This window comes from Cryptomeria japonica, chromosome 6 (assembly GCF_030272615.1).
Source record: "Cryptomeria japonica chromosome 6, Sugi_1.0, whole genome shotgun sequence".
Taxonomy (NCBI): domain Eukaryota; kingdom Viridiplantae; phylum Streptophyta; class Pinopsida; order Cupressales; family Cupressaceae; genus Cryptomeria; species Cryptomeria japonica.
This window is the reverse complement of record NC_081410.1, coordinates 271209279-271223857: the sequence shown is the minus strand read 5'-3', so window position 1 is coordinate 271223857 and position 14579 is coordinate 271209279. Positions and strand designations below refer to the sequence as shown.

Here is a 14579-nt window from a genome sequence, read left to right as displayed (position 1 = left end):
CACAACACAAGTGTTTATACGTTTAAAAACCCAACTAGGAAAAACCATAGTGAGATGGGACTCACAAGTTAACTATCTGCAGTAATAGGTAACTGACCGATTAAGGTCTACAAAAGTGCTCTGCTAGGAGCGAATCTTGTTAAAGATCATAAAGCCCTGTTGGGAGCTATACCCTATTAAAGGTAGTGTCCTGTTAGGAGTCACCTCGGTAGAGGATTTCAAACCCAAACTAATGGATCACCTGATAAGAGGATTTGTACAATGAAGCTTGTTAGAGCTTACTTGGTTAGGGGATTTGACTATTGTAGTGATTAGAAAACAACAGGTGGTGTGATCTAGAAGTAGCACACCTTGCTTGAATATATCTTCTTCTGCTCACTCAAAACTGCATCACCGACATAATCTGCAATGCCTTCAATAAAATGCAACAAGTTAACACTTCTATCTCGCATCATAAAAATAATTCATCATAATGTTATTTTATAGACATTAGAATTCATGTCGGCTCAAGAATCACATCACAATTTCCTAGGTGTAGTATATCTAGATAGTCTAATATAACACATCATAGATTGCCACCAAATCTATCGGTTAGGGATAACTCATCACGACCGGTGATAACTCATCACACAATCAGTGAAACCAATTGGAACATCGATACCGGTTAAAAGATAACCTCTTCCAACTCATAGATCGATTATCTTCCATTTACTTCCTTGTTGAGCTCTGTTGAATCTCCAAGTTGGTGTCATGTCATTCTTGCATATACAAGTTGTCTACATATACTGGCTAGACACCCTCAAAATAGATTGAACTTCTCTATGCATATAATATCGGTTTTGGAATACAAAGACTTAGGAGTAATACCGGTTTGTCTTAACTAAGATAACTATGGAAATGTGAATATATGTGTGTATATACATGTACCACCATTGACAACACATGAAGTCATCCATTACAATCATCATCAAGACAATAATTATAATATTATCTTGATCTAGTTGTTCCTATGGGTCCGTAAATAACATTTGAAAAGGTCTTGATCTTCCATTTCACCCCATCTGGTAAAGGTTGTGAGATCTCATTTAATAGTAACTATTGTAATAGGTTGTGATGATTGTGACCTACCATACATAGGGGAGTCTATAAGTTGTCTAAGATACATGGATTATTGCAAACTATATTCTTCTATTCCTTTATTTATGACCTTAGCCTTGATCTTTGGTTGCTTGGGAGTATAAGCTTTAAATGATGCAAAATCAACATAGGATGAAAATGAACTAGCTTCTAGATTGATACGTATTGTATCTTTGGGCTTAGGATGAATTTTATTGCAATATAGATAAGGATTTGGATAATTGGGAATGGTAACTTCTATACCATTATGCAAAAACTTAGTACATTGGTGGTAGGTAGAAGGAACTACTCACATAGCATGGATCCAAGGACAACCCAAAAGAATGTTATAAGTGAGATCAAGGTCTAATACTTGGAAAACCACATCTTATACCACTAGCATAACTTTGGTTGGTAAGGTTATTGTTTCTTTAGATCAACACTCTTCACCATCTTAGGCTTTGATTGTTATCCTCTTAATTGAATCTGCCCCTTCAGAGGGTCTAAATGCTAGAACTAAATTCAAGGTGCAAATGTTTAGACCAGCTTTGAATTTGATGTTTATGGATGAAAGCTTTGATGTAGAGAGGAGCATTATGAGATTGGTGAGGAGATGTATCATCTTTCTTAGTAAATGTAAGGTGATGAGAAGAGGAGAGGTATCCCACCATGGTTTGAAATTGATTCACATGTAGGTTAGTAGGTATAGAAATTTATAGCAATGCTTTGTATAGGATAGGTTGTAATGCTTGCCACAATACCCTAGAGAAACTAAGGTTCTAACATACTAAATAGAGATAAAAAATTTAACCGTCTAATGCTACACATAATATCATGTTGGCAATCTAGCATTAAGTTATCATTGATGTCAACCAGTTTGAAAGGGTACCGGTAGAAGTGATGACTGATATGATGGAAATACACATGAGAATAAGCAGACTGGAGCAAGGCTTATCGGTAAGGCATAAACTGGGATGAAGGTTGTGTGTGTATTATGAAGGTACAAACTGGTAAACATAATAGAGAAGAGGTTGATGGTCATACCAGGTATCATAAACCAAACCGGTAATCAACTTGGGTCGACAAAGTATGTCAAACCAACATAGGAATTCAAGCAAAGGTGGATGTCAACAAGCATGACAATTGGATGCTAGGTGGAGGTACCACATAGGTCGATGGAGTGTGCATTGAGGTAACAAATCTGCAAACAAGTTGGCTTTTATGAGGAATGTGCAAGTCACGGAGTATGCCAGAAGATTGCGGCTCGAGGAAGGATAGCTGGAAAAGAAATCGCACTAATCTTGCAAGAAGATTTGATCTTCGTACCTGATAGGTGAAGGAAATAGCAAAGCCATTAATGTCAAGTGACAAAGAAAAATAGAAAAGCGTGGTGCAGACCTCCAAATTTAGAAAATGCACATTGCAATGCAAAATTTGGCTGGTGATTGATCTTTGTCATAAAGATCATATCCCTGAAAAGAAGATCGAATCAAAGGGCATTCGGATTGAGCTGGAAAAGGAAAATCTAACACGATAGTGTTTGAATGCATTCTTGGCGAGAATCCATGATTATTAATATGCAAGCTCAAAATAGAAAAGATTGATGCTCGAAGAGAAGAAAAAGAGTAAAGAAAGCTTAAGTGTAGAGAAGGCTCATTTTGCCTTATAATTTATTCTAAGAAAGTTGCAGAGTGAGTAAGAAAGCAAACCGGTGAGAGGGTTTAACTGGCAGTGATTGAGTATTGGTACAACTATAGTAGGTCCAATAGTTAAGCAAACCGTTGAGGTGTGGTAGAGTAAGACAACATCCAAGTGTGACATAGTAAGTTGTGATATTGTGAGAGTGAGAGATAGAGAAGAGAGGGCAAGAATCAGAGAGAGTGATCTCACAACCAGTAGTGTGAGATCCTATGGAGAAGAAAAGACTGTCAATTGGCAATAAGTTATTTGATCAAGAGTTGCAGAATTCATTTGCAACAAGAAGCCATAATTGTATCAAAATTGTATTTTCAATATACATCACCAAGTTGGAGCTTGGTGAGGGGGTTGGTGCTCCTTGGGTTGGTGCCCTAAATATTTGCATCACTTTGATGTCCGGTCAGAGCTTGCCAACAGAACTGAAGAGTTCATAACTAACTAATAATATAATAGTTTCATTATTAGTTCATTTTCGGGGCTTAGAACCATTCTTCTTGAAATGGAATGACCGTAGACAGAGACTGTCAATTAGTTTGGGGCGGACGTAGCCAAGTGGTTCTAAGGCAGTGGATTGTGAATCCACCACGCGCGGGTTCGATCCCCGTCGTTCGCCCGGTAAAAAAAATCGACCGGATTCAATTCATTGTGATTTTCTATCATGAATCAAATGATGAGTGATTGATGATACATTATGTTATGTGTATATGTATATACATATAACAAATGTTATGTATGTATGTTGCTATATACATAAAACAAAATCTAATAATAAAATAGAGATATTTGAAAAAAGAACAAACTGAATCGATGGGAGGATTGGGATCTTTCCAAAACTATTTCCTTGGTTTTGCATTGATTCATTGAAATAACCATACACGACATCACATATAACATAACAAAAGAATTCATTTGGAGGCAGTAACCAAATCGAATCCCAAACCTATCTTCTCCTCTTATCATTTGCCATGCAGTCAATTGGTTTTTTTATTCTATTATTTGAATAAAGAGAACTAAGTTCTTAATTAGCGGGGAGTTCCATCCGCTTCAAATTAATGAATAAAATTGCATTGATCTGGGAATGGAGGAAGGGTCTTTTGCTTGGCTTCCTCCATTTACTCAGGAGAGAATGAGGTTTAAGATGTGAGGGGGCTAAAAAAAAAAAAAACAAAAAAAACAATGTCAAACAATGTAACATGCTACAATTATATAATATAAATAAGGCAAAGTTCAACTCAAAATTAGATCAAACGAATCACAAGTTCGGAAGATAAAAAAGAAATAAAAGGAGATGAAAAGATGAAAATAGCAGTTTATGGAAAAGGCGGAATTGGTAAATCAACCACTAGTTGTAATATTTCAATTGCCCTAGCTAGACGTGGCGAAAAAGTGTTACAGATTGGATGTGATCCCAAACATGATAGTACTTTTACTCTGACATGATTTTTGATACCTACAATTATAGATACTTTGCAGTCCAAAGATTATCATTATGAAGATATTTGGTCTGAAGATGTCATTCATAAAGGTTATGGAGGGGTAGATTGTGTGGAAGCTGGGGGGCCGCCTGCAGGAGCCGGATGCGGGGGATATGTGGTAGGAGAGACTGTGAAATTGTTGAAAGAATTAAATGCATTTTACAAATATGATATAATATTATTTGATGTATTGGGAGACGTGGTTTGTGGAGGTTTTGCTGCTCCGTTGAATTATGCAGATTATTGTGTCATTATTACAGATAATGGATTTGATGCATTATTTGCAGCTAATCGTATTACTGCTTCTATCAGGGAAAAAGCTCGTACACATCCACTGCGATTAGCAGGTTTGGTTGGAAATCGTACATCTAAAAGAGATCTTATCAATAAATATGTAGAAGCCTGTCCAATACCTCTTATTGAAGATATTCGAGTTTCGAGAGTAAAGGGCAAAACCTTATTTGAAATGGTTGGATCCGAACCATCACTTAACTATGTATGTGAATATTATTTAGACATAGCGGATCAAATATTGTCCCAACCAGAAGGTATTGTGCCAAAGGAGATTCCAGATCAGGAATTATTCAGTTTGCTCTCTGAGCTTTATCTCAATCCTATTGATGAGGGGAAACATAAAAATAATAAGGAAAATTTACTTGGATTTACGTGAGTATTTTTATAATTAGTAGTTATTATAAGTGGATCCAAGTTGATATGAGGATTTGTTTTATGATATACATCCTGTGATAAGAAGTAAATAGGTCTATATAGAATACAGGCAATCAATATACCGAGAAATGCTATACCAACTGAGGGGATTGCGTCTATGAAAAATTCGGACCAATTCTCCGGATGTTTCTTATCAAAAGGGGCCGTCGATGAAGCAAACCATTGAGATAATATGTCATACCTCATTCCGCTTCGAAAAAAAGGAACTCCTATTAATCCAACAAACAGAGTAAATATTCCCAATATAACTAAAGGAAATAGCATTGCCTTGCCCGATTCTTTCGGATATGCAAAAGATCCTTTATAAAAGAAAGGATAAGTGACAACCAAACCTCTGTTCTTTTTGTACAATCCTTCCATCTTATTCGAAATTTGAAATGCTTCTTTGGAAAAGGAATTATTCCTTCCTATAATTTGATTCGACATAGAATCTGCTCTCGTTCTATTTAATATCCTGGATTCCTCCTCTCCCCACATAGAAGTCGAATATAATGTAATATGGTTGTTATATGAATTAACTAAATTTAAGCGGAAGTCCCCTTCAAAAGTGAGTAAATACATACGAAACATGTAAAAGGCAGTTAATCCTGCTGTGAACCAAGTTATCCCCCCGAAAATGGGAGAATATAACTTACTATCACTAAGAATTTGTTCTTTAGACCAAAAACAAGCAAAAGGTGGAATACCAGAAAGAGAAAGTGTCCCTAAAAGAAAAGTGATTCCTGTAATTGGCATATATTTCCTCAAACCACCCATAAGAGCCATATTCTGACTTTTACGGGGGCAATATCCAACAATGGGTTCCATGGAATGGATCACTGATCCGGATCCTAGGAACAATAATGCCTTGGAATAAGCATGTGTAATCAAATGGAACTGAGCGATTCGATAGGAATCTATCCCTAGAGCTAACATCATGTAACCTAATTGAGACATAGTAGAATAAGCCAAGCCTCTTTTAAGATCTTTTTGGGCGAGAGCCATAGTAGCTCCCAATAGAGCTGGTATTCCCCCTATCCAAGAGATAAGATACATTATTAAAGGTAGAGCTTTAAAAAGAGGAAACAATCGAGCTACAAGAAAAATTCCTGCTGCTACCATAGTAGCGGCATGTATAAGAGCTGAAATAGGAGTAGGCCCTTCCATAGCATCAGGTAACCATACATGAAGTGGGAATTGTGCAGATTTGGCTACTGGACCTAAAAATAAGAGAAAAGCACACGAAGTAACAAAAAACGAACCAACCCCATCAATGGCAGTCAATTCATTGAATTTTTCAGACAAATATTGAAATTCGAAACTACCTGTTACCCAATAAAAACCTAGGATTCCTAATAAGAGTCCAAAATCCCCTGCACGGTTAGTTATAAATGCTTTTTAACAAGCATTAGCCACACTGGGTCGCGTAAACCAAAAACCTATCAATAAATAGGAACACATTCCTACTAATTCCCAAAATATATATATTTGTAATAAATTAGGGCTAATAACTAGCCCCAGTATAGAAGCATTAAAAAAATTAAGGTAAGCAAAAAACCTCACATATGTTTTATCATGAGACATATAATTATCGCTGTAGATCATAACCATGGTTCCAACTGTTGTGACTAAAACTAACATAATGGAAGTAAGTGGATCAATCAAATAGCCCAACTCTAATGAAAACTTATTATTGATAACCCAGGACCAGAAATATCGATAGATGGGACCGCCGGTAATCTGTTGCAAGAACAAATTGAAAGAAAGAAACATAGCTACGCTTAACAGAAAAATGCTAATAAGAGCCCATGTACGGCGAACACTCTTAGTTGCTCCTGGAAAAAATAAGGAGCCTAATCCGATTGGTACAGAAGCTAAAAGCGGAAGGAAAGGCACGATCCAAGCATATTTGTATATAAATTCCATAGGAAGATTAAATGATTATTCTAAATATTTTTATATTCCACATTCTTGGTTTCCAATCCACTAGATCCTGAAGAGAACAAAATAAAAACGATAGATCATGAATAAAAAAGAACGATAGAATATGGGATGGAAGGGATGGAGTCCTATCGATTTCATATTGATTGTGACCTTTTTTCATCTTTTTTCTGGAAATACCAGATTGGAACCGATCAATACTGATACTAATCAAATATTTGTAAGATGAGCAAGAAGGAACTCTTTTTCAATCTAGGTACTGCGCTATTAGTCATGTACACACACATTTTTATTTTATTCAATTTTCTATTGTAGATGAATAGTAGTATTAAGAATGGAACTTAATAGAAAATGAAACCAATTGGAATTCTTAAGATAAGAAATAATTGAATCTGTTAAAATGACATAGTGGGTTTTCATTTACTCAAAATTCGTGAGTATATACGTATGTAAGAATTGATAATTATTATCAATTTGTATCGTGGATCCCCTATTGCTAATCAATATTATATGAATAAGGTTGCAAAATGCAAGAAAAATGTGATATAATATTCTAAAAAATGAATTTAAAGAGTTTGCAAAATAAAAAATAAAAAAAAATAGTATATAATAGAAAATATTATATCTTTTCTAAATAAAATCAAGGTATAAAAATGGATACTATTCTTATGGCTGTACCAAAAAAACGCACCTCTAAATCAAAAAAACAAAATCGTAACAATGTTTGGAGGAAAAAAGCGTATTGGGCCGCAGCAAAAGCTCTTTCTTATGTTAAGAGTGAGTATATTTATTCTGAGCTTGAGCTTTACGGTGATGGTGATTGGAAGATATTCCCTGCAGCTAATTCACCGGGAAGAAAACCCGAGGGTTTTCTTTCTTCCACAGCGTCCTCCATAGCAGAGGAAGAGGATAAGCGGGAACGAGAACAAAGAGGATGAGCAGAAGTCCTCTGGCTCGACCCAATTTTCACCACTATTTTCGACCCCTCGATTTTATTGTGCCCAAAAAAGAAGATTCTGAAAATGATAGACAAGAAGATCCCGAAAATGATGAATAAATTAGAGGAAGTGGTGTACACCCTCCAAGAGGAGCAATGGGAATCTCTAGGGTCTCTTGGAGGTACTTGGAAAGATGGTCGGGCAGAAGGGACACGGTTCTATAATCCACTACAGCCCTTCTCTCTGACCTTCAAGATGGGAAATTTATGAATCATTCCGTCATCTTTTTTTCTTTCCCAATAGAAAAGGAAAGTGCATCATTCTTTTTAATAATCCCGGCTCCCACATTAAATCTTGCTGGTATGGTTGCTTTATTCTATGAAAGTTGCATTTTATTTTTCTATGCTGAAGATAAATTCGATCGAAACGTAGGAATATATGGACCATGAACAAAAAGAAATGGATCTCATTCTTTTTTCTTACTCTAAATGAAATAAATATGAATTTCGGAATTTTTTTTTTTTTTTATGATCAAAAATTTGTCCGTTCGCCCCTCTTTGATTCCTAGAGAACAAAGAGGATCTGTTGAATCTCAAGTATGTTATTTAACCGGTCGAATTAAAAGACTTACTGAACATTTGGACCTACATGGAAGAGACTACTCTTCCCAAAGAGGTTTGTGGAAAATTGTGGGTAAACGTAAATGACTTCTGATTTATCTGTTCAAGAAAGACAGACTTCATTACAAAAGTTTAATCGGTCAATTAGATATGCGTGGACCGCATTAATTTCGAACGAAATTTTAAGATCCAATTATGGTTTATTAAATTCCGGATCCTAATGAGTCATTCTTTCTTTTGTTCTCATTGATTTTTGAAAAAACCGGGGAAGAGTTATGATTATGGTTGCTAGGGAGAAAGACCTCATGATGGTAAGTATGGGTCCTCATCATCCATCAATGCATGGTGTTCTTCGACTGATTGTTACTCTAGATGGTGAAGATGTTATTGACTGTGAACCTGTATTAGGTTATTTACATAGAGGGATGGAAAAAATTGCTGAGAACCGAACAATTGTTCAATATCTCCCCTATGTAACACGATGGGATTGTTTGGCTACTATGTTCACAGAGGCGATAACGGTTAATGCGCCAGAAAAATTGGAAAATATTCAAATACCTAAAAGGGCTAGCTATATTAGAATGATTATGCTAGAGTTAAGTCGTATAGCTTCTCATTTGTTATGGCTTGGACCTTTCATGGCTGATATTGGTGCGCAGACTCCTTTCTTTTATATTTTAAGAGAGAGGGAAATGATATATGATTTATTTGAAGCTGCCACGGGCATGCGAATGATGCATAATTATTTCCGCATTGGAGGAGTAGCTGTAGATTTACCCTACGGTTGGATAGATAAATGCTTAGATTTTTGCTATTATTTCTTCCCAAAAGTGACAGAATATGAAAAGATTATACAAAAACATCCCATATTGTTAAATCGAGCACCCACCTTACACAGATTAGGAATACAAGCGTTTATACCTGTTTTAATAAATGAACGTGCCATTCGGTTACACCCATTGGTTTGTGCAGGATTTAATGCGGACTTTGACGGAGATCAGATGGCTGTCCACGTACCTTTATCTATGGAAGCTCAAGTAGAAGCTCGTTTACTTATGTTTTCTCATCTCAATCTTATCTCTCCAACCATAGGAGATCCTATTTGTGTATCGACTCAAGATATGCTTCTAGGACTTTATAGATCAACTCTTCAAAAAAACCAGGGTATTTATGAAAATAGGTACCATCCAAATAGCTCAAAAAAGAAGATCGTCTCGCCTTCGTTTTATAGCTATGATGATGCGCTTAAAGCTTATGAACAAAAACAAATTGATTTAGACAGTCCTTTATGGCTCCGATGGGGGAGAGAGATAGATACCTCTATTATTAATTCAGTAAACCGAGAACTTCCTATCGAAGTTCAATATGAATGTTTAGGTACCTTCTATGAAATCTATGATCATTTTCGAATAAGAAAAGGTAGAGTGGGGGAAATACTTAATAAATACATTCGAACAACCATTGGTCGCATTCATTTTAATCGAGAAATAGAAGAAGCTATAAAAGGCTTGTGGACTTATGATATCCGACAAGAAATGTTACTATTTAGAATTTAATGTTATTAATCTTATGCTTATCTCATTGATGCAGAGATAAAGATCAAGGGAGCCTCCCAGCTTAAACCCATTGCTTAATTCTGCTCCCCAAAATAAAATGGGGATATCTAATTCTTATGACACAAAATCCCGTCAAATTTGTCCATCCCTTTCCCTTTGAAGTGCCCTTTTTTAATAAAGGGATGGATAAATTTGTTATGAAGCACCTTATTAGAAGATTCGTAAATCAATTTGGAATGACATATACATCACATATATTAGATCAACTGAAGATTTTAGGTTTCCAGCAAGCTACTGACGCAGCTATTTCATTAGGAATTGATGATCTTTTAACAACACCATCTAAAGCATGGCTTATCCAAGATGCGCAGCAATGAGGGTTTGCTTCAGAAAGACATCATGATTATGGGAATGTACATGCAGTAGAAAAATTACGTCAATTGATTGAGGTATGGCATGCTACCAGTGAATATTTGAGACGAGAAATGAATCCGAATTTTAGGATGACTGATCCTCTTAATCCAGTACATATGATGTCCTTTTCAGGAGCTAGAGGAAGTACATCCTAGGTTCACCAATTAGTAGGTATGAGAGGATTAATGTCAGATCCTCAAGGAAAAATTGTTGATCTACCCATTCAAGGGAATTTCCGCGAAGGACTTTCTTTAACGGAATATATTATTTCATGTTACGGTGCTCGTAAAGGAGTTGTGGATACTTCTATATGAACAGCAGATGCTGGATACCTCACACGTAGACTTGTTGAAGTAGTACAACACCTCGTTGTACGTAAAGTAGATTGTGGTACTATCCAAGGTCTTTTTGTAAATCTCATTCAAGATCGAGAAACAATCAAAAATAAATTTGTTCTACAAACACTAATTGGTCGTGTATTAGCAGACGATGTATATATACATGGGAGATGTATTGCCACGTGCAATGAAGATATTGGAATTAAACTTGCCAATCAATTATATTATTTCCAAGTACAACCAATATATATACGAACCCCTTTTACTTGCAAAAGTATATATTGGATTTGTCAATTATGTTATGGTCGGAATACTACTCATAGCAACTTAATCGAATTAGGAGAAGCAGTCGGCATTATTGCAGGCCAATCAATTGGAGAACCGAGAACTCAACTAACACTAAGGACTTTTCATACTGGTGGAGTATTCACGGGTGATATTGCAGAACATGGACTAATTATAATAACTTCTTATTCATGATCTATCGTTTTTATTTTGTTCTCTTCAGGATCTAGTGGATTGGAAACCAAGAATGTGGAATATAAAAATATTTAGAATAATCATTTAATCTTCCTATGGAATTTATATACAAATATGCTTGGATCGTGCCTTTCCTTCCGCTTTCAGCTTCTGTACCAATCGGATTAGGCTCCTTATTTTTTCTAGGAGCAACTAAGAGTGTTCGCCGTACATGGGCTCTTATTAGCATTTTTCTATTAAGCGTAGCTATGTTTCTTTCTTTCAATTTGTTCTTGCAACAGATTACCGGCGGTCCCATCTATCGATATTTCTGGTCCTGGGTTATCAATAATAAGTTTTCATTAGAGTTGGGCTATTTGATTGATCCACTTACTTCCATTATGTTAGTTTTAGTCACAACAGTTGGAACCATGGTTATGATCTACAGCGATAATTATATGTCTCATGATAAAACATATGTGAGGTTTTTTGCTTACCTTAATTTTTTTAATGCTTCTATGCTGGGGCTAGTTATTAGCCCTAATTTATTACAAATATATATATTTTGGGAATTAGTAGGAATGTGTTCCTATTTATTGATAGGTTTTTGGTTTACGTGACCCAGTGCGGCTAATGCTTGTCAAAAAGCATTTATAACTAACCGTGCAGGGGATTTTGGACTCTTATTAGGAATCCTAGGTTTTTATTGGGTAACAGGTAGTTTCGAATTTCAATATTTGTCTGAAAAATTCAATGAATTGACTGCCATTGATGGGGTTGGTTCATTTTTTGTTACTTCGTGTGCTTTTCTCTTATTTTTAGGTCCAGTAGCCAAATCTGCACAATTCCCACTTCATGTATGGTTACCTGATGCTATGGAAGGGCCTACTCCTATTTCAGCTCTTATACATGTCGCTACTATGGTAGCAGCAGGAATTTTTCTTGTAGCTTGATTGTTTCCTCTTTTTAAAGCTCTACCTTTAATAATGTATCTTATCTCTTGGATAGGGGGAATAACAGCTCTATTGGGAGCTACTATGGCTCTTGCCCAAAAAGATCTTAAAAGAGGCTTGGCTTATTCTACTATGTCTCAATTAGGTTACATGATGTTAGCTCTAGGGATAGATTCCTATCGAATCGCTCTGTTCCATTTGATTACGCATGCTTATTCCAAGGCATTATTGTTCCTAGGATCCGGATCAGTGATCCATTCCATGGAACCCATTGTTGGATATTGCCCCCGTAAAAGTCAGAATATGGCTCTTATGGGTGGTTTGAGGAAATATATGCCAATTACAGGAATCACTTTTCTTTTAGGGACACTTTCTCTTTCTGGTATTCCACCTTTTGCTTTTTTTTGGTCTAAAGACCAAATTCTTAGTGATAGTAAGTTATATTCTCCCATTTTCGGGGGGATAACTTGGTTCACAGCAGGATTAACTGCCTTTTACATGTTTCGTATGTATTTACTCACTTTTGAAGGGGACTTCCGCGTAAATTTAGTTAATTCATATAACAACCATATTACATTATATTCGACTTCTATGTGGGGAGAGGAGGAATCCAGGATATTAAATAGAACGAGAGCAGATTCTATGTCGAATCAAATTATAGGAAGGAATAATTCCTTTTCCAAAGAAGCATTTCAAATTTCGAATAAGATGGAAGGATTGTACAAAAAGAACAGAGGTTTGGTTGTCACTTATCCTTTCTTTTATAAAGGATCTTTTGCATATCCGAAAGAATTGGGCAAGGCAATGCTATTTCCTTTAGTTATATTGGGAATATTTACTCTATTTGTTGGATTAATAGGAGTTCCTTTTTTTCAAAGCGGAATGAGGTATGACATATTATCTCAACGGTTTGCTTCATCGACGGCCCCTTTTGATAAGAAACATCCGAAGAATTGGTCCGAATTTTTCATAGACGCAATCCCCTCAGTTGGTATAGCATTTCTTGGTATATTGATTGCCTGTATTCTATATAGACCTATTTACTTCTTATCACAGGATGTATATCATAAAACAAATCCTCATATGAAGATTATTATGGACCAATCGATTAATATTATATATAATTGGTCTTTTTATCAAGCTTATATAGACATATATTATGACATAATCTTGATTAAAGGTATACGAGGATTAGCTGAAACAAGTCATTCATTTGATCAATGGGCAATTGATGGAATCCCAAATGGAGTAGGTTTTTTAGGTCTTTTTGTAGGAGAGGGAATGAGATGCTTAGGAGGGGGACGTATATCTTCGTATATATTTTTTTCCTTATTTTGTGTATTAATATCTATATTAATATATTACTATTCATTTTCATTCTATCCATAGAAAACTAGAATATATACATATATATCATGCTATTTATCAGCATTGATGTCTATAACAGCATCCTTTTTCAATATCGTTCCCTGGATTTATTTTTTCAATAATAAAATATTGTTAATTGATATTCTTTGTGAATGAATATGATTCAGTTATTTCATCAACTGGTTTACATGGAACAAATAGATAGAGAGAAAAAAAAAGAAAAGAAAAAATGAAAGATTATGAAAAAACTTATTGAAATGCTTGCAAAGACAAATAGGTGAGTCATTGATCCGATGAAGGTACGATCGCTGAGATCCATTTTCATACTTTACGACTTTCCAATACTTCATTTACCAAAATAAAATTCCCGAGCGGATCGAATAAGATTTCACATATCTTATCAACTAGCCCATGATTCAAAGGCTGTTCCCATATTGGATTTTTCCTCGTACATCTGGTGTTATGGAGTGCATTTGTGTGATTGTCTTCTTTGGTCTGCCCATTTGCTTTACCAATTTAACTGTTTAGTGCTTAAGATAACAACTGGTATTCTAAAGTTGCTTGAAAGAAGAAGAGCTTTAGGAACCATTGATTCACCCCACCCTCTAAATGGTACTCTATGTTCAACAATCGGTATCAGAGCCAAGTTCCTAGTTATTTTTTTTTAGAAACATTGAGTAGATTCTGGACTTAGAACATAATGGCAAGAAATGAGTCTGCTTCCTCAAAATCCCCATGTTTGATGGATCCAACTATATGGAGACTTGTATTTCCTCCCTTGGTTTTGATGTGTGGATGTCTGTCAAGATGGGTATGATGTTCCTAGTGTTCCTCCCACTGATCTGGATGCCAAAAGGCAGTATGAGAACAACGCAAAGGCCAAACATGTTATCTTGAGCGGACTATCTGATAATGAGTTTGTCAAAGTCATGCACTGTGCTTCAGCCAAGGAGACTTGGGATAAATTGCAGAGGTTATTTGAAGGAGATGCAAAA

General features: G+C 35.7%; 1 protein-coding gene, 1 non-coding gene and 3 pseudogenes across 2 annotated transcripts; 4 read left to right on the top strand and 1 right to left on the bottom strand.

Moving 5' to 3' along the window:
• The first annotated feature begins 3352 nt into the window (after window positions 1–3352).
• On the top strand, window positions 3353–3427 carry TRNAH-GUG (transfer RNA histidin (anticodon GUG)). Its single transcript has one exon. It is a non-coding gene; the product is annotated as a tRNA-His (tRNA).
• A 581-nt stretch (window positions 3428–4008) lies between these two features.
• LOC131062611 (light-independent protochlorophyllide reductase iron-sulfur ATP-binding protein-like) lies at window positions 4009–4959 on the top strand (annotated as a pseudogene).
• Window positions 4960–5006: 47 nt separating this feature from the next.
• Window positions 5007–6923, bottom strand: LOC131062588 (NAD(P)H-quinone oxidoreductase subunit 5, chloroplastic-like; annotated as a pseudogene).
• A 1743-nt stretch (window positions 6924–8666) lies between these two features.
• LOC131062587 (DNA-directed RNA polymerase subunit beta'-like) lies at window positions 8667–10052 on the top strand. Its single transcript, XM_057996278.1, has one exon. The coding sequence runs from the start codon at window positions 8772–8774 to the stop codon at window positions 10050–10052; it is 1281 nt and encodes a 426-aa protein (XP_057852261.1). The 5' UTR covers window positions 8667–8771.
• Window positions 10053–11379: 1327 nt separating this feature from the next.
• LOC131062580 (NAD(P)H-quinone oxidoreductase subunit 5, chloroplastic-like) lies at window positions 11380–13658 on the top strand (annotated as a pseudogene).
• Window positions 13659–14579: the final 921 nt, after the last annotated feature.

What these genes read in the sequence shown, in the direction of transcription:
- LOC131062587 (XM_057996278.1), top strand. Translation starts at nt 8,772, where the DNA reads ATGATTATGGTTGCTAGGGAGAAAGACCTCATGATGGTAAGTATGGGT.